This window comes from Galdieria sulphuraria, assembly GCF_000341285.1.
Source record: "Galdieria sulphuraria unplaced genomic scaffold scaf_46, whole genome shotgun sequence".
NCBI classification, from domain to species: domain Eukaryota; phylum Rhodophyta; class Bangiophyceae; order Galdieriales; family Galdieriaceae; genus Galdieria; species Galdieria sulphuraria.
In genome coordinates this window covers 89185-115624 of record NW_005178429.1, presented here as the reverse complement: position 1 = coordinate 115624, position 26440 = coordinate 89185, and the positions used below count along the sequence as shown (strand labels likewise).

Genomic DNA, 26440 nt, shown 5'->3' with positions numbered 1-26440 from the left:
AATATTGGGCGGATGACTAGAAAAAAAAGTTTAATATTATGTATGTGCTACTGATTGAGTCTACCACTATTGCATAATAAGTGGATGAAGCTCTCTTCCAGTGGTGACACAATGATTCATGAAGCTTGTGATAAAACTGTTGCACAGAATTCAAACAAAAATACATGTAATGTTTATGACATGTGCTGCAAGATAAAACGCAAAGAGAATTGGATCTTGAACAAACCTCGTTTCAATTCTCTATAATAATAATAATAATATTCAAATCTTGAGCACAAGAGAACAAAGACTATGTCTTTCAGAAAATTACAAAGGACGCCATATCAAGAGGATCACAAGACTGCCACTCTACTCTCTAGGATTCTCTAGTTCACCAATAAAATAATCAGGTATCTATAAAAAGCATTAAAATATTTAGAGACGATAACAAAAAATTCACTACAAATAAAAATATTACCATATCCCAAACTCGATCAGGATGTTGTGGACCTTTGAAACCAAAAGTAGCATCACCGCCAGCATATCTTAAAATGGCGTCGCCACCAGGATGATCCTCAACAAAGGACGTAAAGTCATAAACTTTTCCATCTATCACAAGCCATAGATCGTCTCGACGATTATGTGAAGAGACTTCAACTAAGGTAAACTTCTGTCCAGCCTAAACGCAATCACAACGAACTAAACGTACTCAGTAAAACTTACACGATAAGAGGGTTTGCGAGAAGGTTTCGAGATTCTGTGATCTGTTACACTTGTACTGTGCTTATCTACCCTTCGAACCGACGAGAAAAGAAAAAAAATAACTACAAGTAATAAAAGTAAAGCAAGAACAGCACTAAACATAGAGAAAAAGGCAATCCCGCAACGCGCTTTAACTCAAGCTTGACTGCAAAAAAATTAAAAAATGTAAATTGGTTGCAGCACAAAAACCTTTAAAATATCGCTTAAAATATCAAATGCAATTTAAAAAATTTAAAAATATTTTGTCCCTGCTAAGATAAAGCTATTAAACAAATTAATCAAGTCAAAAAAAATAATTCTTGTTCACACATCAAAAAATTAAGAAAAAAAACTCAAGGCTTCGCTCTCATGTTTCAATGAAATCAACGAAAGTTTCAAAAGGTATTGTTAATACTATTTAAAAATTTTTGCCATTATTATCAAAAAGAAACAAAAAATAATAATTTATGAGAATTCTATTTAAAGTCAAATGTATTTGGTCGACGTCTTCACACTGCGATTGTTACCTTTTCGTCAAATTAACTTTTTGAGGATCTTTTGCTAACCTGGCCATGGGAGAGTATAGAATCAGTAGGTTCGTTTCCTCCGTTAGCCTTTTTTTTTCTTTTTTTGCTTATCAAGTAGAAAAGAAATTTTGCTCTGATACATTCAGAAGCAAACGTCAGCGACGAAGCGTTACTTGATCCACACTGTGTTGTGCATCAGTCGGCCGTTGTACGTGCAAAACTGTTTTGAGAAAGCCTTTTAATTTTTTTCAAGATTGGTAAAGGTACTCGAATCGGTTCCAACACTGTTATTGGGCCTTTTGTCTCTATTGGTGCTGATTGTAATATTGGTTGCAACGTTACGCTTGAAAACTGTCGAGTTGGTGATCGTTGTGTGATTCATAGTGGTGTTCGTGTCGGACAAGTAGGTTTTTTGTAACCATCGAATTACTTAGAGCCAAAACTGTGTTTAAGGACGGATTCGGTTTTTATTTTGACGAGAGTCACAGAGTTGTTAAGAAACCACAAACCCTCCAGGTTGTTATTGGTAACGATGTTGAAATCGGAGCCAATAGCTGCGTTGATCGTGGAAGTTGGCGAAACACTTTTATCGGTGATCACACAAAGATAGATAACTTGGTGCAAATTGGTCACAATGTTCACATCCACGGCCCTGCTTTTATCTGTGGACAAGCAGGTCTAGCTGGCAGTGTCACCTTGGGTAGTTATGTTCGTCTAGCTGGACGCAGTGGAGTTGTTGATCATGTGACGGTTAGTTATTTGTGTTTATCACCAGTATGTGACACTCATTTTCATGTTTTCAAGGTTGGGGATCATGTTGACATTGCTGCATGTTCTATACTTACCAAGAATGCACCCAGTGAAAGTGTATGGGCAGGCTTTCCAGCTCAAGATATTCGTTCTTGGAAAAAAGAGCTTTTGGCTATTCGACAACTCGCAAAATCATATGTTACTGCTAGTCAGCCAGCTCCTAGCAACCCAAAGGTGGAGTTTTCAGGGGAACCTTCGGATGACAGTCTTTACTGATATCTGAAATGTGCATAGAAATTGTTTCGACAGGGTGGACGCCCAGTTTATTTGTTTTCTATTGTAAGCTGCGTTGCTCTTTTTTCGATGGGTTATATTTCTATGCACTACCACCCAATGCGCAATGCAAAGGAATTGGAACATATTATTCCACCGACCAAGTAGAAAGAATACATCAAAAGGGAAGAAACAGAATTGTTTTTTCTATTTGGAGAAAAAAACGATAGTCGTTGCAAATGATCATTTTCCTCATACTTGTGATACCTTGGAACTAAGAAAATAATTGGAGTGCTCCATGGAATCCCATTTTTTATCATTGGTTTCCATCAACTCAAGCAGTTGCTCTTCACTGATGAGGGCTATTCCTGTTCCAGCATCTGCATGGAAGGGTTGAGCGATTTGTTTCAAGAAAGCACTTGCTATGCTGATTGCCATATCTACTGATAAGTCACAATGCGCATCGTCAAGAAACTGGAGTACCCATTTGGGCAATTTGTTCTTCTTATCGGGTCGGTTGAATCTGATTAATCCAATCGAATAGTTAACGAGGTACAATTTCATTTCAATAAAAAACTTACCTCTTATCAGCAAACACCATGATTCCATAGTCTGTTTTGGAACGGATGACTCTTCCTATACATTGCGCCGCTTGTCTCACTGCATCGAAACTTAAAAAGTCTCCTTCGCTTATTTGAAGGTTGGTTCGGAGAAACTCCAATCGAGCACGAAGCACACGAGACTCTGTATACTGAAAAGGAACTCCCAATACGATCACGCAGCGTCCATAATGTCTATCAAAGTCAATTCCTTCTGCTACCTTTCCTCTGGCAACGCACATGAATAAGGCACCTCTACCACAATCACATGCTTTCCGATAATTTTTCAATGCCAACGTACACTCCAAGTTGTCTGGAGTTTCAATAAATATCAACTTATATTCAGAAATCTTTTTAATGATTCCCATTTCATGCCATAGTTGTATCATGGTTTCCATATAAATATAACTCGTGAAGAAACAAACAATCCCATCGGGCACTATTCTTGCCATTTCCATTACTAGTGTTCCATAATTTCTCACTACAGATGGATCATGACGATAATCATACTTGGAACTGACAGGTAACTGATCGGCACCTCTAGTAACGATCATGGGACAAACATTTCTTCGTTGAAAGCTCATCGTAAGGCTTTTTGCTGTCACTGGAGTAAACATAAGTATTCTAGAATACAGCTCAATGGGTGAAATAGTTCCAGAAGTTAGAATGACGGACCGAAAACGGGAAAAGACGGGCTGCATAGCTAAGGAGGCATCCAAACAAGCCAGTTGTAATAAAGGATCAGGAATAGAAGGATATCTTTCATCATAAGGCTCAAAAATAACCACAAATGCATTACCTGTTGGATAGGAGCCTAGAATAGTAACGAAATCTGCCAATGTTTGAATAGGTTGAAATTCCAATAAATGTGTTATTTGTAACGTTTGAATAAGTGATTGGAGACGATCCGATGAGAACTTCAAAGCTTTAAAGTCTGACTGCAATAAACTTGCCATAGACTGCAAAAAAGCCCCAGTTTTTTCCTGAGTGGCCACATTGCGCTGCATCACATTTTGAACATATTCCAATATTCTTCTAAGGAAACGAAGAAAATGCTCTGCCTTGCGAATATTTCCGGGAATCGTTTCTTGCAAAGCCGAGTCGGGAAGAACAGGTGCAGCTAACAAGGCGTCGGTTTCAGAAGTTGCCAAAAATGGTGTTCCCCGAAGTACTCTTTGATATTCTTCTAAAAGTTGTTGAGCATTCCGTTGTTTGGCATCTTGCACTAGTCCAGAAAGATGATTCAAATTCTGGTAACAACGTTGAATGGTATCCTTCTTCAAATGAACACTCATTGTTTCAATACAGACATCGTCGATATTATGAGCTTCATCAAACACAACGACACAGTCTCTTTCCAGTTCGGTGGAAATCATTCGCGAAATTTTGGGATCCTATAAAAAAGTGTAAGACATTGACATATCTAATATAGATGTAGTGGTATCCAACAATTTTCATCATTCGAGTCATTTACCTACTCACCAATAGATAATGATAGTTGTAAACAATAATGGAAGCATACTGTAAGGACCTCCTGGCAGTAAAATAAGGGCATATTCCTTGTTCTTCACCAAAAGCGTTTAGAGATGACATAGAGTATACACCAGGAGGAATTTGAAACAGTTCTCCTTTTTGCTGCAAATTTTCATAATAAGGACACAAAGAATCAGAGCTTCTTGAAGTGATACCTTCTCTAACCCACGAAGCGGTCAGTGATCTACACTTGGAATCTGCTTCTTCTCTGGTTTCAGAATCTTTTACTGCTGGAAGTAAACAAAGGTTTCTTCTAGTAGTCAGGCCCACTGCAACAAGTTGATTTTCCGACGCAACATCCACATTGCAGTCTCTTCTGTATGCTAATACTCGTTCAAGTTCTTCTAAAACTTTATCTATTTCTCCTACAGTACGAGTACAGTATATCAGCTTTCCAATTGAAGCACGTGCTGCACGATAAGCAACAAAAAAAGAAAGCAAAGTGACTGTCTTTCCAGTGCCTGTTGGCATTTCCAGTATACAGTGTCCACCTGCATCCAGCGTTTTCTTGAGTTCTTTCATATACAAATATTGTTCGGGATATATGAATGGATATGGAAAATATACGATAAGATCATCGATAGGAATCTTCATCCCCAAAACCCCTAATCTTAAACAAATGGACTTTATTCAGTTGTCGACATTGCCATCTACTTTTCGAGGTTCCATTTCTGAAGAAGTGGATAGTGAGCTGCCTAAATCTTCACCATGAGCATCTTGAAGCTTTCCGTTATCCTTGGACAAAAGTTCTTGCACTCTGTGGAATGTGGTATTATCAGGTCACAAAAATAAATTTCTACATACCTTGCCTCACATTCTTTCGGACCAAAATAAATCATCCTTTGTGATATATAATACCAGTTTTTATGATAAATTCTATGATAGTATAACAATTTTTCATCTTTTTCAGGTGTCCACTCCAATTCAGGTATCTTTATCACTTGCTTCAGTTTATCAAATCTGATTCTTGCGTTAGATGTATTGTGAAAACAAGCAATAAAGAACTTGCCTTCCTTTCAACTGTTTTTCACTTCGCGTTTTGAACTCTGCAGAAATTTTGGTCCATTTTCTTCCATATTTCGAAAAAAGCTTAAGGAGCAACTGATCATCTTGTTCTGTGTACAAACCAAAGTTTCGAGTCCTATTTAAGTTAAATAAATGGCGCCAACTAGAAGCATTTTTCATTTTCTACGATGAAAAAAGGACAAAAAGTGAATACCGTTTTTGTAAACTACTTCCGGCACGCCATGGAAGAAACTTGCGAATCTTGCTCCACTTGGGACCCAACTTTTCATAATACTTCAACAATATTTCATCTTCATAGGGACTGTATTCTCCTTTCTTTAACCCTGGTTTTATTGCCCAATGATAACTAGAAAAACATATCAAGTTACTGCTTCTCTCTATTCTCCCATATTCTACACACTTACTGATAAAAACATTGATAAGGTGTTCTTCCTGGAAGGGAACGAGAGATAAAAGTCCATTGATGACCCCACTTTCCTACTAGTTGCAATAGCTTTTGGTCTTCTTCAGGAGTCCAAGGACTGTAATCCTTCAGACCTTCCAAGATATCAAAATACCTATCCAATTGCGATGCAGAAGATATCAAAAAAAGGTTCTATTGTATACCTTCTATAGAGCACTTCATAGGGTCGATTATCAAACTCCTTGGACAGTTCTTTCCAAGGAACGGCACCTGTGAACGACTGCACTCTATTTCTTAGCCTTTCATCCTCTTCAGGGGTAAAAGGTTTGTTCTTTCTGGCTTCTGATAGATATCCATATCTATCATTGAAAAGAAGTTAAATGTTATCTATACTTTGAAGTAACTTTTACCTCGTACTTATGCTTGCATCATCTCTCTTTAGACGCACGGCAATTTCTTTAAAGGAATACTTATATCGTTCATAACAGAGCAATAGAAAGGCATCTTCTGCTTCACTAAAAGGAAGATAGACACGAGGTTCTACAGGTTTCTTAGGTATTCTTCTTTTCTGATAAATGAGAGAAGGCTTTTCTGCAGGTATTTCGTCGGATAGCTCTGATTGACAACGTAAAAGTGTAAAGAAAAGGAAGTGTGAGTTAAGCACCCGCGCAGTTCTATATACAGGATAACAGGTGAAGCAACGAAAACATGTTTTTCTGGGAAGATAAGTTAGAGGTTGGAAGGCAACGAGTGTCAGACAATTGGCAGATAACAACATCCAAGTCGCTTTTTCTCCACCCATCTTAACCCTCCACTCAATCATTCGTCATAGAAGAGTTGTAAGAGTATCCATGAGACCTGAATCTAATGAATGAAAAAGAATCAACTGAATTACAAATAGCTACTATATTATGTTTGTATAAACCGTCTTTTTATATATAAATGTTCTCCGTTGAAACAATGCATTTCAGTCACTGTATAAAAGGCAACAGAATCATATCTCTTAAGAATGGATGAAAGGATTGATTGAGAAGGATAAAAAGGAGTGAAAGGAGGACCGTATTTTGTGTCTTTCGAGTGGAGAATACAAAGAGTTTATGTTGGCAAAGTGTTGAAAAACTTGGAGATCATGTTGAAGACAAGAGAGTGGATGCGCCAGTTACCTAAAAGGAAACTAGTTGCACAGTACAACGAGAGAAGGAAGGCACCGTGTCAAACTGAAGTCGTCCGATTTTTAGCGTGTTTGAGGGAAAATGGTTTCAAAGAAGAAAATTGTGCAGCTGCTTTGGCAAGCTTGACAAGCTGTGAAGCATCGATGGTAAGTGTGATTAGTTTGAGTTGAACTGTTTCTAATCCAGGGGTTGGAAAGAAACTGCCTTCCAAAGATAGAAAGGATAAGATACTTGAGGAGTTGGATCGTTTACGAAGACACTTGCACTAGCTTTTAGAATGTTTTGGTTTCCATTCGTAGAGGATAGAACAAGATGAGTTGTGTGGAATAAAACTCAAGGTTTTCTCTTAAATAATGGTTACAATGACCCAAGTTGAATATTTTTGAACCATGTCGGACTCGAACTTTTCCGCTCCAGTACACCAAGAAGGTAGTTGGATTGATATAGTTGACGACAGTTGGTGGAAAGAAACGCTTCCCTTTGAAGGTATGTAAGTTTGTTTGAGTTGGTTTGGGTTGAAATGGTGTATAGAGTTGTCACTACCCACCGTACTGGCCCACATCGAATCTACAGAAGAAGGTAAGGAACTACCTCTTGTCATACAATTTTCCGTCAACTTTGGCATCTTAGATCCTTTTCAAGTGAGTAACTCTTCACAAGAGGAACCTATTTGGAGTGATAATGGAACGGCACATATTCAACAACAGCTTCATGAACCATAAAACACTTTATTTTCGTTGTCGCAACACCTGTCGAAGAGATAATCGTTTGATTTGTTGACTCAAGTGCTCAGAAGAAGTATAGTCTTCAGTTATCGGAACAGGACACTCTTTTATGACTTCTTGTGGCTCCTCATCTTCCTCCTCATCTTGCTCTTCTTCACTCGTTTCTTCAACAATTCGAATCTGTTTCTTTACAAGTTTTCGTTTTTCGTCTTTCAGATTTTTGTTATTATCAACTGACTCGTTTGTCTGAGTAACTTGTTCATTCTCATCAGGGTCTTCATGCTTTCGTTGACACTCGACCAACTTCTCCTCAAAGTCATCAAGAAAGGCACGAAACTCGGTCTTTGAAAATTTTCTTGCCTTGGAAACAATATTGCAAAATGTCTGGAATACCACAGCATCGTGTAGTTTATCCCCGTAATATTTTAACATACTTGAAAGCTTGCCAATGGTACGTTCTGAATAGGAAAGCAAACTCAAACAATAAGCCAGGCTTCTCCAACATGATACATCATCAGATAAACGAAAACGTTGACAAATTCTCTCCACCAAACCTTCCGTATGACGTTCCTTATCAATAAAACTAAAGAGAAAACTCATGATGGTTTTGAAATGTTCTTCGGGAAGGTCTTTCATACTAGAAAGACTGGATATTATTTCTGGAAGGATATTATATATAAAGCCTTTGCTCTTGTTGGAAACTTCAAAGAAGAACGAGTGACACATATTGGAAACTTGCGAATCGCTATCTACCAAACAAAGCACAATTTCTGACACCTGACCACGGACCTTCATCATATCGTTGAGGACTAAAAATGTGATGCACATCATAGTGTTCCTTCGAACCTCGATTGAGCTGTCTTGTAAGCAGCGGAAGATTTGTGAAGACCATGGTTCGATGAGATTGGGATAGCGGACTGCAAGATCACACAACGCAATAATGATATCTGCACGGATGGAAGCAGGCTCCTCTGAAGCAAGAACCGTAAATACAACTTTAAGGTGTTGTTCACAAAAACTTTCATCAACGCACATCAATTTGGTTATATATGATATTGCACAGGCTTTTATCATCGGATAGAAATGTTTTTGTAGAATCACTCCTACTGCAAGAGAGGCAAGCTTTCCCACAACTCCTTGTTTCGAAATTATTTCCTGCTTTGCATGAATTAATAGAGCATCTAAATATCTTTCATTTGTACTGGTGTCTTCCTGCTCTTCGGGTACGATTTCTTCAGCATCGATGTCTTTTGTTCCATCTTCAACTTGTTTATTTGTCATTGACTCTCTGTATCTTCGTATAAAACTTTCCCATAGAGATAATTCGTTTAGGGCAACATGACCCGAGAAATGAAACAATGACGCTAAGATGCACAATGTATTCAGAGCATATGACTCCAATAAATTTTCAAAATGATCACCAGTGTTATCTTCATTCGTCGAGTTCTCAACTAAAGCCGAAGAGAGTTGTTCATATAGTGACATCAGTATAAAGGCGGCAATAGCAGACGGCTTCTCATCGCAACGGTAAATCGTGCGGGAAAATTCTTCAAGAAGACAGAGTCTGGAAGTTAAAAACCTCTCAAACTGCTCCATTTTTCTTTCTCTTAAATTCAAACTACCAAGTAACTCGGAACCAAGCTCGTGCAAAACTACCTTATTCTTCAAGATAGTGGGCGAATGTTGTAAAATACGAAAGGCAAAACAACACAACTCACATTCCTCTCGAATCCATGTTTTCATTTGTTCAAGTAGCATTTCTTCCAGCTGTTCTGAAATCAAAACTTGCAAACTGGGGGCTATTAGGGTTAGAACCAACAGTGAAGGTTTCTTCTGCTTCTTTTGAACGCCAGGTATTTTCTCGAAAACAATATCCCAAAGCATTTGAATAGTTCTGCTATCAATGAGTTTCTTTGCTGCAAATTCTTCCAGCAATTTTTGAACACATGCAACTTCACCAATTGTTGCACCCGAAACCAACTGAACCACGCCTCGTATTACATCCATACCACGTCGCAAACAATCCTTTTCGTTGTCCCCAACAAACAATCGAATATATGCTTCAATAACTGCAGAACGAATGTTTGTATCTCGTGAAAAAACAAGACCAAGCATAGAGCGAACTGCAACATTCGAATTATCCACTTCAAATTTTCTTGCAGTAACAATGCATGATATGGCTTCTTGAACATCTAAGCTACTTCTCGACCATACAAGTGAACTTAACATTTGAATAGCTTCGGAAATCTTGACGATGAAATGAACAGCATATTGATAGAATTCCATTGCTTTCTCTTTATCCGTGGAAGTATTAGAATCATTAAGTTGAGAAGGTTCAGAAAATTTTTGTAAATGCGAATCATCTTCTTGATAAGACTTGAGCTTGCTTTCATAGATCGCTAACACAAGAGAAGGTCCAAAGGGATTGTTCGATAACAGCGACTCAAACAAAGCAATGCTATTCTTTCGAACGATGGAAGACTTATCCCGAAGTCTTGCAACAACTTGTTGCATCAGTAATGGAAACAGAGACTGAGGAACAACTCGATTCTCCACAAGAGTTTGCCAAACTTGAAGTACTTTGCTCCTGCTAAACGCGTGAATGTCATCAACTCGTTTCAGAAGAATATCGAAAAGAGAGCTTCTTAATTCTGCGGTGATTTCCACTTCATCATTTCCTTCCACTTTGCTTTCCGAAGATGTAAATAGAAGATAACGACCTAACGCATGAACAACACTATTGCGAACAAAATAGGATTCGCAATCGAGTTGGTCAACTAACAAACTCAGGTTTTCCTTTATACCTGCCGAAGATCGGTCAGTAAGTTCACATAGAAAAGTTGCTATATTTTTGGAGTTCGCAGGAGCTTTAGACAACTCCACAGGGTCATACTGAGATATTTCTTGGATTACTTCTGCTCCTAATGATCCCCTCAAATAGTTATTGTCGAGATAGTAAATAAGCTCTGCTATGAGAGGAGCTGCATGTTCATATTTGCGTACAAGATGAAGCAAAGCAGCGATTGCACTAGGTCGGTAGTGCAAAGTTTCAAAAACGACTTTGAGAATAGCAAAGATGACTTCTTTCAGCTCACGATTTCTGCAGACAAGGTTGTCCTCGATCAATACGTAGCATACACGTGCAAATAAGGATATGAATTCCTTGTCACCTACTTCATATGCTGTTTCCTCTTTAGAGAAACACTTCTCCAATAGTCTAAGTACCCAATCTAAAGTCACACCTATTTTCTCCGCATTCCAATTCCATTTATGATTCTCTTTCGACTTTGATTGTTTTGTCTTCTTTGAAATATTTGATATTTGAGTCTTTGATAGTTCCTCAGGAGACTGTTCTCGTATTTCATCGAGATGCGCCTTTTGTACTTCAACAATAAAATGAGTCAATATAAAAGTCTATCCATCCCGTTAAAACCCACAATGTAACTGTTGATATTCCCTACCGTTACTTTCAACAGGTTTTTCGCAATGTCTGGGTCTTGGACTTCTCGCAAATATTCCAGTGCGTTTTCAACTCCTTTCGTTACAATACAATAAAGCGTTTCCTTTTTCTCATCTTCTAGAGTGCGAAAGTTGTATACTCCCAAGAACACTTGACACCATGCATCGTGTGATAAGCTTGGAAAAGGTAGAAACCACAGTCGGGATAGTTCATCTTCGTCAATATCCACAGACGTTTCGTATTTTTCAATGTCTTCCTCTGTTACATGATATCCCTCCGATTCTTCTTTAAAGAGGTCTTCCAAGTGCAATGGGACTCTAAATAGAGCAACTTGTTCCATTTTTCAATGCGCCAAAAACAAATTTCTTGGAAAGCCTAATCAAATCAATCCATTTCAAATGGATGACCCGCCATTTTGTTCTCGAGATAGGAAAGCAGAATGGGGATTGATTCCCCTATTCACTGTTGTTGTTGTCAGGACGTCTCAGCTCTTTGTGAACTTCACGTTTTGAGAACTCTTCTAGTGATATACACTCTATGTATACAGAAGAATATACTATAAAGAGGAGCTGGGAGTTTGCATCCATTGTACAATTTTTGTTTGCTTTTGGAAAGATTATTCACCTTGACCAATATCTGGTGATCGAACGTTTACATCCCCTTTTAATACTAGATTCTCTCATAAATCCTTTAGAACCCTATAATTTCAGACTAATAAGTATTATTCACGTTTGTTTGCTGAATCAATTGGGAAGAAAAACTTCTACTGCTAGTACAGGACCACGATCTTGGCTATCCAATATACGAAATGAACTTAAAAAGCAAAGAGAGTATTATCAAGTTGTACATTTGCTTCATACTTGTCAAGGGGAGGAAGAGATATCCTTGTACGATAGCAGAGGGGTTTCCCTCTTACAAACTACGGACTATATTTCTCTTCGTCCAACACAACGGCTGATTCTATTGAAATATCTTTGTGAAAGAGTTGCTGAGACTTGCGAATCCATCCGTAACTATATACAAGGTTACATAGAGCAGCCAAGTGGAGTAAAAAGGAAACGTTGCAAGGCTATTCCTCCAAGAAACCCTATGGAAATCAATAATATTCGTTGTAGAGGGCTAGGGAAAGACGCAAAAGGTAACGAGTTCACATACATTGGAAATCAAGAGCCAAACAGCAATAGCTTTTGGATTTACACTGAGGAAGCAAGTCATAATAACTCGCGTTCTGCAAGTGTTCTTTCAACAGTTGAAGAACTTTCAGAATGTATCGGAAGAATTGAAAATTCCGAAGCTCCTCGTGATCGCGTGCTTGCTCAGAAGCTTCGTGAAATCTTGTCACTTATTTCTTCAAGAGAAGATTCTCTTCCAACTATGGATATATGCTGCTCTAATGAAGAGTCGACCAGAAGACCATTAGAGGAGCGAAAAATGGATAACAAAATCGGTTCAGATAGTGAAAATTTGCTTCATTCTCACTATACAGGAGAAGGAGAAGAGGTAGATAAGGAAAACTGTTTTACGAGGAAATGTCGCAAGCGAGTCATTGCATATAATGATTCAGATAACTCAGATGTAGATTCAGTCTCTTCAGGGGATAGCAGTTTTGAAATTTCTTCAGATATTGAATTATTGGAAAGTGATGAAGATTCAAACACCAGTTTTTCAAATAGAACCCAACAAAAGTCTATGCATTCTGTCTATTATCCATTATTGACATTCTCTTCCACTGTTTAACGAATCACATCGCTTTTTGAATAGTTTTTTGCTTGAGTTGAAACATTAGGATTGTTTCAGTTGTATTCGTTTTTGTGAAGACTTGATGGGTCCATTCTGAATAAACAAAGAATAAATGTTTACTGATATTTCGATAGTAATAAAGAAATACGTTGTCTGAATGATTTTGATTGCAAAATCCTTCCCCGAATATCATCCTTTGAATTAAAGCCCTCGTATTTTTGTTCTATTGCGGAGAAACTGTGTGTTGAATGTGTAGTTAACTTGAAGGTATGTCTTTACATATGAGAAACGCGAAAACAGTCGTCATGACGCAATCGTCTTTGTTTTGGTTTCTATCGCCCAAGTTCCCTTTATTCATTGAAGATATACTAGTCTTGGTTTCAGTATTGCTTTATTTTTTCGCTGGAAGAAAAATAGAACAGACACTATCCAAACAGGCAAGCGTTTTGGCTCTTGCGGTGGGTTCGTTCTATTTACGACCTGTGGTGGAAACCGTGATAAATTTCTCGTTTGACTCCTCTCTTACGAATACTAGTCGTGGAGACTCGTTAAAAGGTCGCTACCACAAAGCTCCTCTTCGCCCTCGTGCAGATTCAGGACTCGCAGTCGGAATTTGTATATTTCCTCTTTTATTTGTTCCTGTTAATGTTAAAGACAGCGGTATATTCTCTATACTTTTTGCAGTTTGTGTAGCTAGTGGTGTACTCGTCTTGGTTAGTATAGCCGGAGGAAACTATGATGGTCTAGACAAAACTCCACAAGTCATCGTGTTGCGTGAATGGCTATTATCTTTCATTATCAGTTTGATATCTTGCTTGATATTTGTATCCAGCATCAACTTGACTAGTTTGGTTTTGATTGCAATAACTAACTGCTTATTTCCTTTATTTATGCGTATTTGTATATACTGCCTACAAGGTTCTTTTTCTTTGGCCGAAGCCATCATTATCTCGGAGAGTGGCGTAAGTTTGTTGGTTTATTGTATATGGACCTCATTACCGCCATCCAATGACGACTTTGTCTTTCATGAAGAAGTTTATCCATTACATAAGATGAGCTGTGCCGTTGGAATGGCTATCGTGCTATTCTTTTTTGGCTATTCTTATCTTTTTGCGTCATCTGGTTGTCGTGTTGGAAAAAATCATTGCATTGGAGAACAAGGAAAAAATTCTTATTCCATTCTGAATAGTTGTTGTTTTGTTGGCTTCATTTTGGTCGATTTAGTGTTTTGTTATTTGTGGGTGACTTGTTTTGTTTCCAATCCTGAAAGGATTCTCTTCAACTATATCGTCAACAGTTGGTCAGCTATATGGCTAACCGTTTATTGGATCGTTTTGTTATGTTTGGTTCTATTCCTTTATCCTCCTCATCGCCTTTCATTGGTGCCTATTGTTTCAAGGAAATATTATCATCTCGTTTTATTCTTTATTCTACTGCCGAGTTTATTTGTGGAAGCAGCTTTTATCCGTCTTTGTTCTATCATTGCTTTATTTCTGTTGATAACTATCGAGTTGGGACGTGCATCACATGTTTATGGGATTCGTTGGTTGGTAAATGATTATATGTCTGCATTGATCGATCATCGAGACAATGGTACAATATATATGACACATCTCTATTTGTTATTAGGTAGTTGTTTCACATTGTGGCAAAACCCACCATGCAGCTTATTAGGAATGTCTGGAATGGTGACTTTGGGTGTCGTAGATACTGTGACCGCTTGTTTTGGGACATTTTTTGGGAAAAGAAAATGGCCTGGAACTTGTAAAACAATGGAAGGGACATTCTCTGGAATGTTGTTGGGTGTTTTCAGTGGCTACGTGTTATATAGTCAATGCATCCATTTCTCACTACGACAGATGAGCTTGCATACTCTTGTTATTTTAATCACTAGTTATCTGTTGTCTACAATGTTAGAAGCATTTACCACTCAAATCGATAATTTAGTAGTTCCTTTGTATCATTATGTAATATTAAGACAACTGATTATCATCATTTTGTAAAGTTATGTGGGTTTTATCCTATTTGAATCTCCTCTCATACACGCAAGATTTGCATCTTGTTACCAGCCGCAATGGCTATCCAATCCGGATCTGCTGCGGACCACTGTAAATTGTTTACTTCCCTATCCGACTGATAAGAAAGAATCGGTTCTTCAATAGGTCGAGGGATAGCGGAAATATCCCATATCAATGTATAACAATCATCTCCAGCAGAACAAATATGCGATGAAGAATGAGGTGCCCAATGAATAGCATTGACACTTTTATGTCTTTTGTGGTTGGTTAGTTTGTGTTCCATTTCTGCTACAGGTAATGAAGGAACACGAATATCCAACAACAAAAATTTACTCGAGTCCATCACCAAAGCAGCCATGTAGTTGGGCTCCTTTTTATTCCAGCCGATGCGCAAGATAGGGGTTGAATCATCAGGTATTTCATATAAAATAGTGGAAGTTTCCAGGTTTCGCAAATCAAAACAACGAACCGAAGCGTCTGCACCAGCTGATGCGAAAATTTTATCCGTTCCTGTTTGAAAAGCAACGTCATATACTTCTTTATCGTGCGCTATTAACTGCGTTTTGGCTTGCTGTGTTTCCACATCCCAAATGGTACAGGTCGTATCAACAGACGAGGTACAGAGGGTCGCTGGATTTACTTCACACCAGTCAAAAGACGTGAGTGGGGCACAATATTCACTCTCTGGGTTCTACACAACATCGGTAGATTCAGCAAGGAAATCCGTCAATATACTTACTGTGCTGAGTAGTGCTTTACTCTTTAAGTTGTCATTAGACCACTCCCAGATCCTCAAAGCGTCTCCACTAGTTGCCAATAGCTGAGGTCTGGTACCAGAATAATCAGGAATGAAAGCAACTTTGCTTGCTGGGTAGGGGTGGTCTACTTGAACGACTTGTTGAAAATCTTCGGTTTTGTCGTTGAGCTCAACTAGAATAATTTTGTTGTTGCAACTTTCGATGAAGCTGCTCAATGCCAGTGAATAGGGACTGTTCTAGGGTTTCTAAGAACGGAGAGTGACCCAAGAGAGAGGTGAACCACTTACCACACGGTTGCACCAAGCTAGTCCATATACTAGCCAAGGTGCTTGAAAGGTATATAATTGGTGACTAGGGAAGGTTTCTTCCTCTTTGGATATCTGACTATGTGAGAGAGTATCCAAGTTGTGGTTTCCAGGATGTACACTTTCCATTGGCGCGCTTTTATTGTAAGCTTAGGATCCAAAATGATTTCATCCAATCAAACCCGACAAAACCAACATTCCATTATTTGCATTGGCATTTTTCAACGATTCTCCAAACTTCCTTATCCACACTCTTTGAACCGGATAGCACTGTAATCACTAAGCTAGTTTCCTTTTCAACGATTTGTACATCTTTCTTCTCCAAAGTTCTCTCCATATGGATACACTTCTTCTCTGTATACGGTCCATGAAAGGTATCAACTGGTTGATCAACTCTTGGTGTGTATGTGCCCTACTACAAGGAATACCTGAGCGTATCATAATATTGCATAGTTGCTGTGTTTCCATCTTTTCCAATTCTGAAATGCGATATTTCCATATAGGTGCATTTCGAGATAGACGAGTCACACCGCAAGTTGTTTCATTGGCAATGTACCACTTTCCTCTGCAATCTACTTGAGGATAGACACTGTTGCGTTCAACAAGCAAGCGACTCACATAAATAGGAATACGATACGCTGTAGCCACCGCTATGGCAAAGGAACGAGGAGCATAAAGAGAGCACTGACGTTGAGAAAAAGTGAAGAATATCTGAGCATGCATATTAGGGCTTTTCTCATCGGCATGAATAGACGATGCTTCGTCTTGTATGAGCACTTTTATGGGAGTCAAATTCATATCTTGAATCAAATGTTGAACGATTTGAATGGAATGACTCCACTGGAATAGCAACGTTTTGTACAGAATAGCGAGTATGCTCCTCCAGTGAAGGTAACGAGGAAAAGAAGAACGGTTGGGTTGCATTCTTCTGAGTCTCAGAAAGTAAAAAAGCGTTCCTAAGGACATCAGTATAGAAACCCGTTGCATGCGATAGAAACCGAGAGCAGAACGCAACAAGTCGGCATCGAGTTTGCAGTCAATATCAACTGGTAGTGCCTTGGAACTCGTTAAGCTTTTGGTGGGACCCAAAAATATATGTCTTTCACCACACCGAAACACTTTACAAGGAACCCAATAGTTATCCTGGGAACTGTGCTCGATGATGGCTTGCGAGGTCCAAGTTTTATGCTTGAAAAGATTTCTTTTCCATAGCACACGTATGGGTAAGCCAAGACCATCTATTGGAATAAACCCTAGACATGAACCACAAGTAGTCTTCATCCTTTGTGATGTGGCAGAGAAACTGAGAACGCTTTGAATCATCGAAACTGACGAGAAAACCACAAAAATCACCTGTGGAGGAGACTTGAAGGGAGATTCAATTGGGGTTTATCGAAAGAATAGCTGTGAATTATTGGATTGAGGTTGGAATATGGAATGGACCAAAGGGCTGGTAAATGAAAATGAGATATTGGTTTTAAATAGCTATTTATCTTGTATAGTGGGTTTATAAGAGAAAGTTGTTTTCAAACCCACTTGAAGATACACACACACACACACACACATATATATATATATATATATATATATTATCTAGAGAAAAACGAGTGCTGGCCATTGACGATAAATATTGGTTGGGCGTAAATGCGATTCAATTGGCATATTGTCAGTTGAAGTATATGCGTTCTTCTACCAGTGTCTATCATACATAGAAGCGACTTTTTTGCTTTCTGGGCTCACATAGAGAAACAACAACGGTGTTTTACTTGGGAACGACCGTTGGAATCACCAAATAGCTCTCTGTTTTACATCGGCTTTCAAAGGACTGACTTGTTCTCTCAGAAATATTCCTAATGACTACTTTGGAAAATAATTTGAAGATTAATCTTGCTGAAAAGACTAAAGTAGAACCCGCGGCTGCTATAGTGAGAACCAAAATCATATGTACGATAGGTCCAAAAACGAACAGTTTTGAAATGATCGGCAAGCTAGTGGAAGCTGGAATGAACGTCATGCGCCTCAACTTTAGTCATGGTTCACATGAGGTAGGTTTGTATTTCCCTCAGGTTAGAAATATTTTTCAATTTTTGGGGTTAGTATCACGCCTCGGTTATTAGCAACTTGAGAAAGTATCTGATAGCAAGCCGTCGTATGTGTGCCATTATGTTGGACACAAAAGGCCCAGAAATACGTACAGGTAAACTAAAGGATGGGAAAGAAGTTGTTTTACATACTGGCCAAACTTTTCGTGTTACTTCGGATATGTCGGTCGTTGGTGATGAAACTATTGTGGCACAGAGTTATGAGAAACTTGCACAAACTGTTTCTCGTGGTTCTCTTATTCTTATCGATGATGGGTTGATTGCTTTACAAGTAGAAAGCGTGGAAGATGATCTCGTTCACTGTGTAGTCAAAAATGGCGGTATATTGGGAGAAACAAAAGGAGTGAATCTTCCCAATGCATCTGTGGACTTACCTGCCTTGACAGACAAGGACGTTTCAGACCTTCGCTTTGGCGTGGAACAAAAAGTTGATTTTGTTGCTGCAAGTTTTATTCGTAAAGCTAGTGATGTGGAGGAAATTCGAGAGACTTTGAAACGCTTTGGTGGTTCACGTATCAAAATAATTGCAAAGATAGAGAATCAGGAGGTATGTCTTTCAAAGAATATTCATGTGATGAATATATTCATATCTATTAGGGTTTGGACAATTTTGATGAAATATTGGAAGTTGCTGATGGAATCATGGTAGCTCGAGGAGATTTGGGGGTGGAAATACCGATAGAGAAAGTGTCTCTTGCACAAAAGATGATGATTTCCAAATGTAATGTGAAAGGAAAGCCAGTTATTACAGCTACTCAAATGTTGGAGTCGATGATTAAGAATCCTCGTCCCACTAGAGCTGAAACCACCGATGTTGCAAATGCAGTGTTTGATGGTAGTGACTGTGTGATGCTTTCAGGAGAAACTGCCAAAGGTGACTATCCTGTAGAGACTGTAGAGACTATGGTAGCCATTTGTCGTGAAGCGGAAAGTTGTATTGATTACAATTACAATTTTACTTGTTTGCGGAATTTGATGAGACAACAGAAGCCTTCTATAACTGAAGTGATTACTTCTTCTGCAGTTCGAACAGCATTTGATTTACATGCTTCGCTCATTCTTTGTTTAACGGAAACAGGAACGACTGGTCGTTTGGTATGCAAATATCGTCCAGTAGCTCCTGTGATATGTGTGACTAGCAATGAACAAACTGCTCGTCAGTTATTGATTGATCGAGGAAGTTTTCCATTGGTAGTTGGTTCGATGATTGGTACAGAAAGTCTTATTGCACGTTGTTTGGTTGCTTGTAAACAAAGTGGCATAGCATCTTCTGGAGAATTGGCCATCGTTATTTCTGGTATGAGAGAAGGTGTTGCTGGAGCCACCAATTTGTTAAGAGTAGTAACTATAGAATGAGAGAGTAATGGCTGTTTCGTTTGATAATAAAAGAAGAAAGCATGCTTTGATCCTTTTTGTGTCATCGGATAAGAGAATGGTGGATTTGACACGAACGGTAGCTTCTCATGCGTTACGTGCTTATGTTCCTGGAAAGTTGACTCGTTCAGTATTAAGTATCTTGTGCATAATAAGTGCAGGAGTTATTGGTGCTGTGGGAGTAGTTTGTTTTATTTTCTGTAGGTAAGAACGCGGTCTTCTTCTATGTGAAGAGAGTGTGTGTGTGTTGAGAACTTTATAGCATCAACCCAAGAAATGTCATCATCAACATCTATCTCATAATATTTGCAGTGTTGATAATCCTTTCTGAGTTGGGATTTAGGTAAGTTGTTGTATTTGTTGAAAGTGTAACCCAATAGTTGTTTACTAGTTTTCTGTTGAAGCGGTTTTCGTTTCTAGACACATTCTTTGGTATGTCATGAGGTTGGTCGTTGAAAAGAGAACTCAATTTGAAAAAAGGACGTGGAGTGTTTTATATTTTTGTGGGTTTGTTGGCAGTGGACACCCACTGGTTTCAAGTAAGAGATGAGAGAGAAGCCCTTTTTGGGGAAACATTGATTGAAAAGTGTATAGATACTGGCTGGTGTATTTGTTGCTGCATACGGTTTGGTGTTGGTCTTTATGAGTTTTTTCGTGGATAGCAAGGTGAGATTGGCATATGGATAAGGATCCCAAGTGTTTTATGTATTTCATAGTTGAGCAAGTCCCCTTTTTCACGTCAAGATAATACTCAATCCAACGAGAGTCATCCTGCAACGACAGATGAATCGATACCTGATCGTATTCAAGGCACTTCCAATGTTTGAACCAACTTGGACGTTTGTCTCTAAGCATCGCTATTTGTTTGTAAAAAGTAAAACAAAATGGTCTTGATGTTTATGGGTCTTTGGATGAAATTTGAGAATACATTCTTTGAAGTAAAAGGAAAGAAACACCCAATGAAACCAAAAATGCCAAAGTATTTTGTAACAAATCCAACGATAACCAGCCTTCACGTACCACAATGGGTCCTTTTCAACTTGTACATGAATATCACAAACAACCCATATTCGAGTTTACTTACCCACACCAAAGGAACCAAATAATATACCCCAAAGAGGACTAAATAGGAAAAGCCATGGAATATTTACTTTTTGGTTGTTGCCACCTGTAGAAGCAGCCTATAGGAAATTCGATGGTTCTATTTTCTATTTAAAATAGTTATCTACTTACTGCTCCAGCAATAAAGCCACCAGCAATGCTTAATATCAAAGACAAAGCATACTGATCTCTTCCAAACCCAGGTGCCTATTCCAACAAGTCTTATCCATACAAAAAGTAGACTTGATAACTTACTCTGTCACAAATTCCATTCTTTCTTAAACAAGTCTCCACCGCTTGAATAACGGTAATGATAGCTCCATCTTCTCCGTATTCATTCACATAAAATTGGTTGCCATAACTTGAAATATATCTCATATCAAAATATCAAACATTTTCTATTTGTGCTTACCGACTTTGCAGCTCAAACCAAAAGTTGTCTTTCAACTTCTCCTTGACATGTTCCCCTGGCAAAAAATTCAAAATATTACCTCCTCTCGTATCTACATAGATTAGAACACTATCTTGATCCAGATTCCAATATTTTTTAACAGATTTTCCATCGATAGCTTCATTGGTTGTTAGTAAGCGAATCTTTACACCTGTGTCCTGTTCAAGATGAACAAGCTTTTCATTCAATAGACGCTCTTCTGTTGCAGGAAGTGAATTGGCAAAATCGACAACATCAATCTAAAAACATGGATATCCATCAAAGAAACTTGAGAATAAAGAACACTGCTTACACCCTCACTTGAACCGGTTAAGGACCTCAAATCGTTTTGAGCAACTGTTACTGCAATATATGTCAGTGACAAGGAAAAAGCTGCATGAGAAACCAAATACCGTAATCCTTTGCCAATCCAACTGATGGTATGATAGTCGAAAAAAATAAAACGACCAAAATTTCGCACATAGGTTTTTTCATCAAATAAGAGCCACGAAAGGATGGAAGACAAAGAAATGGCGCCTCGACTCGAGGATACTTGTGGAAACCAGAATACACTCTTTTCCTAAGATGCAAGCGATTCCATGGACGTATTCTATGGTGGCAAAAACAAGTTTCTACAAAGCTCAAAGGGTTCAAAGTAACCATGATGGGAGCCTTGACAAAATCCAATCTCATTATTATGTGTCATTCAAACAAGTAACTGCATCCTTACTTACATAGAGCTAAAAAATATTTTAGTATATCAGGGTATAAATAGCAAATAGAAAAGATGAACATAACGTTACAAACATCAACCATTGGATATGGTGAATCTCTTGCGTGGTGTCTTGATCACTTGGTAAGGAAACTTGAATAGGACCAAAAACCAAAACACTGACTAATACAAGTGATATTCCAATGAAACAGTTTATATTAAAACTGGATGAGGATCAAGCTCCGAATCGTTTTGTATGTGGAATGCTTTGCACTGTTCTCTACAAACTGACTTTGACTTGGTAGGTGATAGCTAACTTGGACGAAACTGTAAGATGATTGTTACTTGTGTTCCAAGTTCCATTGCTTATTTTTTATCTAGAGCCTGTTTATTCAATCTTGGGCTCTGAAACTCGTGCAGGAAAAATTGGAAGAGCTCTACGAAGAGAACTATTTTCAACCAGAGTACTAGTTGGGAGGTAACTCTGAAACTAACTTATAGTGGAACTGATTGAAGGGAGGAAACGTAAGTCGTGGAACTAAAAGAAACATACTATTCTTCGTTAAACCTCTCACTGGTTGCTTTATTCTGATAAAGACTTCCTTCTTTATTTCGCCAACCCATAAAAGAAGCCAACACGCAGAAAGAATCTTTTTCACAACGTGGCAAAGAAACAACAACACGTATTTATATGTGTATTCTTGTAATTATGCATTGTTTTGTCCAAAATATGGGTTCATATGAAATGAATACTGATTTCCAGGATACCCTGACAAGGAAGGATTGGACGACATCATCATCGACTGGTGAGGAGGATATGGCTGCATATCTGAGTATACTTGTCTCTGGTTGTTAGGACCGTTGGGATGATTCTGTCCAGCATTATTTCCATCTCTGGAACTCATCATTTGTTCTTCTCCTCGCTGTTGTTGATAAGATGCATTGGTCATGTTATGAATGCTTCCCATGTTGTTGTTGCCACTAAAATTGGGTACCGCTTGAGAAAGCAAAGCTTGACGAACAGCGGCCAAGTTGTTCCCATGCAGCGAGGACATATTTGGTATCTGTCCCATACCACCTTGACCAAGTTGTTGTTGTTGCTGTTGTTGCTGTTGTTGACCAGAAAGCATAGGACGTCCTAAAGGCGGAGGTGCTGCTATTTGTACTCTTAGTTGTGCATTTTCAGCCTTTAACCTATCATTCTCTTCTTCTAAGTGCGCAGCATGCTGCCTCAACTGAGAAAGCGCTAGTCTTGCTTGAGATATTTCCTCCTGAAGACTCATAAGGGCATCCATTCTTCGAAGCCTAGAACGCTTCGCAGAGTCTCTCTTTTGCTTCAGTCTTCTAGCTCGTCTTTCTTCCTCCGTCAAGTTGAGTCCCCTTGACTCCTTTCGGTTAGTATCACTGCTGTCTAAACCAGAAGCAAGACTGTCACCACCCGAGGGTGAAGGCAAAGAGGTGTTGGCGCCTCCTGAAGTTGCAGTAATTGCGGTGGTTGGTTCCCCCTTTGTCATGTTATGAGGAGGCGCAGAATATGCTGTTTCCTGTTGGTCCCTTGTTCCTTCTGCCATTTTACTATGTCACTGGTTGTTCAAATACTTTCTACACACGGGGAGCAAGACAAGGGTTTTAAAACCCGACAAGCTTTCAAGAACCGTCAGTACAGTCGAGAAAATAGGTCCCTAGCCTTGTAGGAGCCATATATATAAGGTTGTTTACTTACTTGTTTGTGAAATACTTGAGAAAGGTTTGACCTTGTAGACTTGAAATATTGTCCTCGTCCTTCGCGTCGACGAGGGCTCTGAGCTTGAAAGATGAAGAGTGTGGACAAAACGACAAAAGAGATGTCAGAGTGGACAAAATTTTGGACAATTCCCACGAGGGGGGAGGGACGATCGTCATGGGATCTAAGGCTCTGTCTTTTGTTGGATATCGCATATTGAGACAGACATACAATCTAACTTTGAGACTCTTGTATGAGATAGAAGGACTATTCCTCTGGGAATATGTAAAAGAAATGAGTAAGTAGATAACGATATATGTTTGTTGTTGGGGAATGTCGTTTTTTCTTTTACTCCATTGAAGATAAAGCATGGATTGAGACGGTGAAAAATAAAAGTGTTTGAAGTGCATCTTCATGAGATACAAGTAAAAAGGACATATCGTCATTGCAATCAATACCATAAGAAATATACGGATGAAACAAGTCTGTTGGAATCATCAGTGCAATTCGTTTGTAACTGAAAGCGTCCGTTCTTTATATACTTGTATGAAATTATTTGAATAGTGCTTTTTGTTCTTTTGTTGGGAAGAGTGACTTACATTAGATAAAAGAAGACTTTCCATGTTCAATGAAAAGAGTTCACATCCGAATGAGCAAAATATTGAAAGAATAGATCATCATCATTATTATTACTAGTGGTAGTAGTGGTGGTGGTGGTGGTCGGGGTTGAGCATTCTTCAACGAAACAGTCATTCTTATGGAAAACCAAAATGAACAAAGTGAGTGGGAAACAAACTTGGAACAACCTATAAAAGAGAATAGAGAGTTACAGGAAGCAGACAGAAACGAAGAAAACAATGACAACAACGTCAGAAAACCAACTTTCCAAACCCCAAAGACTATTGAAGCAGAACAAAAGATACACGCAGATCCGTGGGATACGGATGCTTGGGTTACCTTGTTCATGGAAGCACAGAACCAACCCATTGAAGTAGCAAGGTCAACGTATAAACTGTTTTTATCCCAGTTTCCAACCGCTGGACGTTATTGGAAGTTGTACATCGAACACGAGTGGAAACAAGGAAATGAGGAAGTGGTAGAGGACACCTTTCAAAAGGCTTTATTAACTTGTCACCATATTGACTTGTGGAAGACATATACTGACTATATAAGGAGTAGGAAATCCAGAACGGAAGCAACGGAAGCGTACGAGTTTGCTTTGAAGCATCTTGGACTGGATATTCAAATTAATCATTTGTGGAACGACTATATAGTTTTTATTCAAGAATGGGAGCCTCGAAACGCACAAGAAGAGAACACCAAAAGAGACCAACTTCGCTCTGCCTATCAAAGAGCGTTACAAACGCCGATGTACAACTTGGACAACTTTTGGAAAGAATATGAAAACTTTGAAAACTCTTTAAATAGGACACTTGCCAAAGGCTTATTATCGGAATATCAACCATTGTATTCTGCTGCAAGAGCAGAGTTTCGTGCTCGTAAGAACCGTAGAGAAGGACTCTTGTTGAATGTTTTGGCTTGTCCACCTTCTCCTAAGATGGAAGAACAAGTGCGTTTATGGAGAAAGTATATTGAAGGAGAAAAGTCCAATCCCCACAAGTTGGAAACTGAAGAATTGCATAAACGTGTTGTTGCCGCATATGAGCAGGCAATCATATGTTTGTATAGATATCCCGATTTATGGCTGGAAATTTATTTTTATCACGTCCAAAGAAGAGATTTGGACACTGCGAAAGAATATTTATATCGAGGTAGGTATCCTTTCTCCTGGATATAGCAAAGTATCTTTTCTGAAACGTAAGTCTAGGAATTCAAGCTTGTCCAGAATGTGCCATGTTATACTTTTGTTTAGCTGATTTGGAGGAATCTATGAAAAATTTTTCCATTGTTGAGTCACTTTATGAGGAACTTTTGAAATTATCGCCATCTTCTTTGGTATATATTCAGTATATGCAATTTTTGAGACGAGTGAAAGGAATTGATGCCAGTCGCAAGTTGTTTCTAAGAGCTAGAAAGGAAATTTCTGACTATCATTTGTACATTGCTGCAGCAGAATTAGAATATTATCGAAATAAGAATTTGGATGCTGCTTTAAATATATTTGAGTTGGGACTCAAGTCTTTTCCTCAAGTCTTGGATTTTGCACTTGAGTTTATTGCATTTCTATGGATGTTGGGGGATGAAACCAATCTCCAAGCGTTGTTTGAGAGGTTATTATTGGAATATCCTGTTGAAGACAGTCCAGTCATTTGGGATAAGTATTGTCAATTTGCTCAAAGTTTCTTTGGTTTAGAGAAGCGAAGAGAAATTGAAATGAGACGTTTAGAAGCCATCGGAGGAGGTGAAAAATTCTTATTGGAATCTGCTTTATCCTACTATTCTTTCCGCGACGTGAATGGTTGGACATCGTCTGATCTGCTCTATATTGGAGATAGTTTAAACAGTCGACAATCCATTCATACTGTCTCATCTCTAGAACCGAAGTCTACTAAAAGTACAACCAAACGTAATCGGACGAGTATAGATTCGAAAAGAACCGAATCCAATTTTTCTTCTCATTGGGGAGGCAATTCTGGTAGTCTGTTGGAGAGTTTACAAGCTTTGATGAATATGTTTCCTTTTGCTTCGGATATTATTCCCGATGTAAATTATGTATTGAATCTTGTAGTATGCACACCAGACAATGTACAAGGCATTCCCAATATTCAGAACGAAAAGTCACGAGGAGAGAAAAGAAAGAATACAAGTGATTGGAGCAAAGGAATGAATCCCAATTCGTTATCACCTCCACATCGGATGAATGGAATGTCCACTGAGGAAGAAGAAGTGGAAGAGAATGCCCCAACTTACAACGTTCCTTCAGATAATCAAAGGTTACCTACCAGAGATATATTTCGTGTTCGACAAGCACAGAGACAAGCAAAGTCCACTTGATGATATTTGTATTGAGCCATTTTTTTAGATGATA

The 26440-nt window shown here is 38.6% G+C and overlaps 16 protein-coding genes across 18 annotated transcripts; 8 read left to right on the top strand and 8 right to left on the bottom strand.

Annotated features, from left to right (window-relative positions):
• Positions 1-157: 157 nt before the first annotated feature.
• On the bottom strand, positions 158-924 carry Gasu_49030 (cytochrome b5-like protein). Its single transcript, XM_005704074.1, has 3 exons — positions 703-924; positions 458-658; positions 158-393 (listed from the first exon to the last, which is right to left on the bottom strand). The coding sequence occupies exons 1-3, from the start codon at positions 841-843 to the stop codon at positions 349-351; spliced, it is 387 nt and encodes a 128-aa protein (XP_005704131.1). The 5' UTR covers positions 844-924; the 3' UTR covers positions 158-348.
• A 300-nt stretch (positions 925-1224) lies between these two features.
• Positions 1225-2299, top strand: Gasu_49020 (UDP-3-O-[3-hydroxymyristoyl] glucosamine N-acyltransferase). The gene is made up of 5 exons (XM_005704073.1): positions 1225-1315; positions 1371-1455; positions 1501-1650; positions 1701-1997; positions 2052-2299. The coding sequence occupies exons 1-5, from the start codon at positions 1293-1295 to the stop codon at positions 2271-2273; spliced, it is 777 nt and encodes a 258-aa protein (XP_005704130.1). The 5' UTR covers positions 1225-1292; the 3' UTR covers positions 2274-2299.
• Positions 2300-2304: 5 nt separating this feature from the next.
• Gasu_49010 (DNA excision repair protein ERCC-2) lies at positions 2305-4934 on the bottom strand. The gene is made up of 3 exons (XM_005704072.1): positions 4352-4934; positions 2852-4263; positions 2305-2793 (listed from the first exon to the last, which is right to left on the bottom strand). The coding sequence occupies exons 1-3, from the start codon at positions 4922-4924 to the stop codon at positions 2523-2525; spliced, it is 2256 nt and encodes a 751-aa protein (XP_005704129.1). The 5' UTR covers positions 4925-4934; the 3' UTR covers positions 2305-2522.
• A 59-nt stretch (positions 4935-4993) lies between these two features.
• Positions 4994-6654, bottom strand: Gasu_49000 (Myb-like DNA-binding protein BAS1). 2 transcript variants are annotated; one of them, XM_005704071.1, is made up of 7 exons: positions 6242-6654; positions 6035-6190; positions 5833-5985; positions 5622-5774; positions 5412-5570; positions 5207-5362; positions 4994-5159 (listed from the first exon to the last, which is right to left on the bottom strand). In XM_005704071.1, the coding sequence occupies exons 1-7, from the start codon at positions 6631-6633 to the stop codon at positions 5033-5035; spliced, it is 1296 nt and encodes a 431-aa protein (XP_005704128.1). In that variant the 5' UTR covers positions 6634-6654; the 3' UTR covers positions 4994-5032. The 2 variants fall into 2 exon arrangements, with proteins under 2 accessions (XP_005704128.1, XP_005704127.1); XM_005704070.1 differs by having other exon boundaries at positions 5013-5362.
• Positions 6655-6814: 160 nt separating this feature from the next.
• Positions 6815-7359, top strand: Gasu_48990 (uncharacterized protein). Its single transcript, XM_005704069.1, has 2 exons — positions 6815-7149; positions 7201-7359. The coding sequence occupies exons 1-2, from the start codon at positions 6961-6963 to the stop codon at positions 7270-7272; spliced, it is 261 nt and encodes an 86-aa protein (XP_005704126.1). The 5' UTR covers positions 6815-6960; the 3' UTR covers positions 7273-7359.
• A 334-nt stretch (positions 7360-7693) lies between these two features.
• Positions 7694-11574, bottom strand: Gasu_48980 (condensin complex subunit 1). The gene is made up of 2 exons (XM_005704068.1): positions 11190-11574; positions 7694-11142 (listed from the first exon to the last, which is right to left on the bottom strand). Exons 1-2 carry the CDS (start codon positions 11526-11528, stop codon positions 7732-7734), a joined length of 3750 nt encoding a protein of 1249 aa, XP_005704125.1. The 5' UTR covers positions 11529-11574; the 3' UTR covers positions 7694-7731.
• Positions 11575-11604: 30 nt separating this feature from the next.
• Positions 11605-13084, top strand: Gasu_48970 (uncharacterized protein). The gene has a single exon (XM_005704067.1). It carries the CDS (start codon positions 11726-11728, stop codon positions 12923-12925), a length of 1200 nt encoding a protein of 399 aa, XP_005704124.1. The 5' UTR covers positions 11605-11725; the 3' UTR covers positions 12926-13084.
• Positions 13085-13214: 130 nt separating this feature from the next.
• Gasu_48960 (phosphatidate cytidylyltransferase family protein) lies at positions 13215-14739 on the top strand. The gene is made up of 2 exons (XM_005704066.1): positions 13215-14549; positions 14603-14739. Exons 1-2 carry the CDS (start codon positions 13234-13236, stop codon positions 14694-14696), a joined length of 1410 nt encoding a protein of 469 aa, XP_005704123.1. The 5' UTR covers positions 13215-13233; the 3' UTR covers positions 14697-14739.
• Positions 14740-14795: 56 nt separating this feature from the next.
• Gasu_48950 (WD repeat-containing protein 68) lies at positions 14796-16144 on the bottom strand. The gene is made up of 3 exons (XM_005704065.1): positions 15992-16144; positions 15686-15940; positions 14796-15637 (listed from the first exon to the last, which is right to left on the bottom strand). The coding sequence occupies exons 1-3, from the start codon at positions 16136-16138 to the stop codon at positions 14966-14968; spliced, it is 1074 nt and encodes a 357-aa protein (XP_005704122.1). The 5' UTR covers positions 16139-16144; the 3' UTR covers positions 14796-14965.
• A 19-nt stretch (positions 16145-16163) lies between these two features.
• Positions 16164-17424, bottom strand: Gasu_48940 (uncharacterized protein). Its single transcript, XM_005704064.1, has one exon. It carries the CDS (start codon positions 17330-17332, stop codon positions 16289-16291), a length of 1044 nt encoding a protein of 347 aa, XP_005704121.1. The 5' UTR covers positions 17333-17424; the 3' UTR covers positions 16164-16288.
• Positions 17425-17624: 200 nt separating this feature from the next.
• On the top strand, positions 17625-19521 carry Gasu_48930 (pyruvate kinase). Its single transcript, XM_005704063.1, has 4 exons — positions 17625-17787; positions 17852-18054; positions 18107-18658; positions 18709-19521. Exons 2-4 carry the CDS (start codon positions 17863-17865, stop codon positions 19465-19467), a joined length of 1503 nt encoding a protein of 500 aa, XP_005704120.1. The 5' UTR covers positions 17625-17787; positions 17852-17862; the 3' UTR covers positions 19468-19521.
• Positions 19522-19524: 3 nt separating this feature from the next.
• Positions 19525-20519, top strand: Gasu_48920 (hypothetical protein). 2 transcript variants are annotated; one of them, XM_005704061.1, is made up of 6 exons: positions 19525-19689; positions 19748-19828; positions 19877-19917; positions 19966-20024; positions 20080-20151; positions 20202-20519. In XM_005704061.1, the coding sequence occupies exons 1-6, from the start codon at positions 19544-19546 to the stop codon at positions 20310-20312; spliced, it is 510 nt and encodes a 169-aa protein (XP_005704118.1). In that variant the 5' UTR covers positions 19525-19543; the 3' UTR covers positions 20313-20519. The 2 variants fall into 2 exon arrangements, with proteins under 2 accessions (XP_005704118.1, XP_005704119.1); XM_005704062.1 differs by having other exon boundaries at positions 20202-20349.
• Positions 20354-21724, bottom strand: Gasu_48910 (thylakoid lumen 15.0 kDa protein). Its single transcript, XM_005704060.1, has 7 exons — positions 21430-21724; positions 21330-21379; positions 20999-21276; positions 20842-20947; positions 20719-20793; positions 20570-20666; positions 20354-20516 (listed from the first exon to the last, which is right to left on the bottom strand). The coding sequence occupies exons 1-7, from the start codon at positions 21707-21709 to the stop codon at positions 20383-20385; spliced, it is 1020 nt and encodes a 339-aa protein (XP_005704117.1). The 5' UTR covers positions 21710-21724; the 3' UTR covers positions 20354-20382.
• Positions 21725-21814: 90 nt separating this feature from the next.
• On the top strand, positions 21815-22239 carry Gasu_48900 (TFIIH basal transcription factor complex TTD-A subunit). Its single transcript, XM_005704059.1, has 4 exons — positions 21815-21872; positions 21922-21982; positions 22034-22057; positions 22110-22239. The coding sequence occupies exons 1-4, from the start codon at positions 21838-21840 to the stop codon at positions 22197-22199; spliced, it is 210 nt and encodes a 69-aa protein (XP_005704116.1). The 5' UTR covers positions 21815-21837; the 3' UTR covers positions 22200-22239.
• A 4-nt stretch (positions 22240-22243) lies between these two features.
• Positions 22244-23654, bottom strand: Gasu_48890 (uncharacterized protein). The gene has a single exon (XM_005704058.1). It carries the CDS (start codon positions 23297-23299, stop codon positions 22436-22438), a length of 864 nt encoding a protein of 287 aa, XP_005704115.1. The 5' UTR covers positions 23300-23654; the 3' UTR covers positions 22244-22435.
• A 460-nt stretch (positions 23655-24114) lies between these two features.
• Gasu_48880 (cleavage stimulation factor subunit 3) lies at positions 24115-26439 on the top strand. The gene is made up of 2 exons (XM_005704057.1): positions 24115-25223; positions 25280-26439. Exons 1-2 carry the CDS (start codon positions 24209-24211, stop codon positions 26404-26406), a joined length of 2142 nt encoding a protein of 713 aa, XP_005704114.1. The 5' UTR covers positions 24115-24208; the 3' UTR covers positions 26407-26439.
• Position 26440: the final 1 nt, after the last annotated feature.

What these genes read in the sequence shown, in the direction of transcription:
- Gasu_49030 (XM_005704074.1), bottom strand. Translation starts at nt 843, where the DNA reads ATGTTTAGTGCTGTTCTTGCTTTACTTTTATTACTTGTAGTTATTTTT. An exon ending in CTCGCAAACCCTCTTATCGT is followed by an intron (nt 659 to 702) that starts GTAAGTTTTACT and finishes GATTGCGTTTAG; the next exon opens with GCTGGACAGAAGTTTACCTT. An exon ending in CTGATCGAGTTTGGGATATG is followed by an intron (nt 394 to 457) that starts GTAATATTTTTA and finishes TGCTTTTTATAG; the next exon opens with ATACCTGATTATTTTATTGG.
- Gasu_49020 (XM_005704073.1), top strand. Translation starts at nt 1,293, where the DNA reads ATGGGAGAGTATAGAATCAGTAG. An exon ending in GTGGTGTTCGTGTCGGACAA is followed by an intron (nt 1,651 to 1,700) that starts GTAGGTTTTTTG and finishes ACTGTGTTTAAG; the next exon opens with GACGGATTCGGTTTTTATTT. An exon ending in GAGTTGTTGATCATGTGACG is followed by an intron (nt 1,998 to 2,051) that starts GTTAGTTATTTG and finishes CATGTTTTCAAG; the next exon opens with GTTGGGGATCATGTTGACAT.
- Gasu_49010 (XM_005704072.1), bottom strand. Translation starts at nt 4,924, where the DNA reads ATGAAAGAACTCAAGAAAACGCTGGATGCAGGTGGACACTGTATACTG. An exon ending in ACAACTATCATTATCTATTG is followed by an intron (nt 4,264 to 4,351) that starts GTGAGTAGGTAA and finishes ACTTTTTTATAG; the next exon opens with GATCCCAAAATTTCGCGAAT. An exon ending in ATGGTGTTTGCTGATAAGAG is followed by an intron (nt 2,794 to 2,851) that starts GTAAGTTTTTTA and finishes TGGATTAATCAG; the next exon opens with ATTCAACCGACCCGATAAGA.
- Gasu_49000 (XM_005704071.1), bottom strand. Translation starts at nt 6,633, where the DNA reads ATGGGTGGAGAAAAAGCGACTTGGATGTTGTTATCTGCCAATTGTCTG. An exon ending in GATGCAAGCATAAGTACGAG is followed by an intron (nt 6,191 to 6,241) that starts GTAAAAGTTACT and finishes TTTCAATGATAG; the next exon opens with ATATGGATATCTATCAGAAG. An exon ending in TATGAAGTGCTCTATAGAAG is followed by an intron (nt 5,986 to 6,034) that starts GTATACAATAGA and finishes GCAATTGGATAG; the next exon opens with GTATTTTGATATCTTGGAAG.
- Gasu_48990 (XM_005704069.1), top strand. Translation starts at nt 6,961, where the DNA reads ATGTTGAAGACAAGAGAGTGGATGCGCCAGTTACCTAAAAGGAAACTA. An exon ending in CAAGCTGTGAAGCATCGATG is followed by an intron (nt 7,150 to 7,200) that starts GTAAGTGTGATT and finishes GGGGTTGGAAAG; the next exon opens with AAACTGCCTTCCAAAGATAG.
- Gasu_48980 (XM_005704068.1), bottom strand. Translation starts at nt 11,528, where the DNA reads ATGGAACAAGTTGCTCTATTTAGAGTCCCATTGCACTTGGAAGACCTC. An exon ending in AAAACCTGTTGAAAGTAACG is followed by an intron (nt 11,143 to 11,189) that starts GTAGGGAATATC and finishes CGGGATGGATAG; the next exon opens with ACTTTTATATTGACTCATTT.
- Gasu_48970 (XM_005704067.1), top strand. Translation starts at nt 11,726, where the DNA reads ATGTATACAGAAGAATATACTATAAAGAGGAGCTGGGAGTTTGCATCC.
- Gasu_48960 (XM_005704066.1), top strand. Translation starts at nt 13,234, where the DNA reads ATGACGCAATCGTCTTTGTTTTGGTTTCTATCGCCCAAGTTCCCTTTA. An exon ending in TATATGACACATCTCTATTT is followed by an intron (nt 14,550 to 14,602) that starts GTTATTAGGTAG and finishes GCAGCTTATTAG; the next exon opens with GAATGTCTGGAATGGTGACT.
- Gasu_48950 (XM_005704065.1), bottom strand. Translation starts at nt 16,138, where the DNA reads ATGGAAAGTGTACATCCTGGAAACCACAACTTGGATACTCTCTCACAT. An exon ending in TAGCTTGGTGCAACCGTGTG is followed by an intron (nt 15,941 to 15,991) that starts GTAAGTGGTTCA and finishes TAGAAACCCTAG; the next exon opens with AACAGTCCCTATTCACTGGC. An exon ending in GTAAAGCACTACTCAGCACA is followed by an intron (nt 15,638 to 15,685) that starts GTAAGTATATTG and finishes GATGTTGTGTAG; the next exon opens with AACCCAGAGAGTGAATATTG.
- Gasu_48940 (XM_005704064.1), bottom strand. Translation starts at nt 17,332, where the DNA reads ATGATTCAAAGCGTTCTCAGTTTCTCTGCCACATCACAAAGGATGAAG.
- Gasu_48930 (XM_005704063.1), top strand. Translation starts at nt 17,863, where the DNA reads ATGACTACTTTGGAAAATAATTTGAAGATTAATCTTGCTGAAAAGACT. An exon ending in TTAGTCATGGTTCACATGAG is followed by an intron (nt 18,055 to 18,106) that starts GTAGGTTTGTAT and finishes TTTTGGGGTTAG; the next exon opens with TATCACGCCTCGGTTATTAG. An exon ending in CAAAGATAGAGAATCAGGAG is followed by an intron (nt 18,659 to 18,708) that starts GTATGTCTTTCA and finishes CATATCTATTAG; the next exon opens with GGTTTGGACAATTTTGATGA.
- Gasu_48920 (XM_005704061.1), top strand. Translation starts at nt 19,544, where the DNA reads ATGGTGGATTTGACACGAACGGTAGCTTCTCATGCGTTACGTGCTTAT. An exon ending in GTTTCTAGACACATTCTTTG is followed by an intron (nt 19,918 to 19,965) that starts GTATGTCATGAG and finishes ATTTGAAAAAAG; the next exon opens with GACGTGGAGTGTTTTATATT. An exon ending in TGGACACCCACTGGTTTCAA is followed by an intron (nt 20,025 to 20,079) that starts GTAAGAGATGAG and finishes AAAAGTGTATAG; the next exon opens with ATACTGGCTGGTGTATTTGT.
- Gasu_48910 (XM_005704060.1), bottom strand. Translation starts at nt 21,709, where the DNA reads ATGAGATTGGATTTTGTCAAGGCTCCCATCATGGTTACTTTGAACCCT. An exon ending in TGGATTGGCAAAGGATTACG is followed by an intron (nt 21,380 to 21,429) that starts GTATTTGGTTTC and finishes CATATATTGCAG; the next exon opens with TAACAGTTGCTCAAAACGAT. An exon ending in TGGTTTGAGCTGCAAAGTCG is followed by an intron (nt 20,948 to 20,998) that starts GTAAGCACAAAT and finishes ATATATTTCAAG; the next exon opens with TTATGGCAACCAATTTTATG.
- Gasu_48900 (XM_005704059.1), top strand. Translation starts at nt 21,838, where the DNA reads ATGGTGAATCTCTTGCGTGGTGTCTTGATCACTTG. An exon ending in CGTGGTGTCTTGATCACTTG is followed by an intron (nt 21,873 to 21,921) that starts GTAAGGAAACTT and finishes GACTAATACAAG; the next exon opens with TGATATTCCAATGAAACAGT. An exon ending in TAGCTAACTTGGACGAAACT is followed by an intron (nt 22,058 to 22,109) that starts GTAAGATGATTG and finishes TTTTTTATCTAG; the next exon opens with AGCCTGTTTATTCAATCTTG.
- Gasu_48890 (XM_005704058.1), bottom strand. Translation starts at nt 23,299, where the DNA reads ATGGCAGAAGGAACAAGGGACCAACAGGAAACAGCATATTCTGCGCCT.
- Gasu_48880 (XM_005704057.1), top strand. Translation starts at nt 24,209, where the DNA reads ATGGAAAACCAAAATGAACAAAGTGAGTGGGAAACAAACTTGGAACAA. An exon ending in GAAAGAATATTTATATCGAG is followed by an intron (nt 25,224 to 25,279) that starts GTAGGTATCCTT and finishes ACGTAAGTCTAG; the next exon opens with GAATTCAAGCTTGTCCAGAA.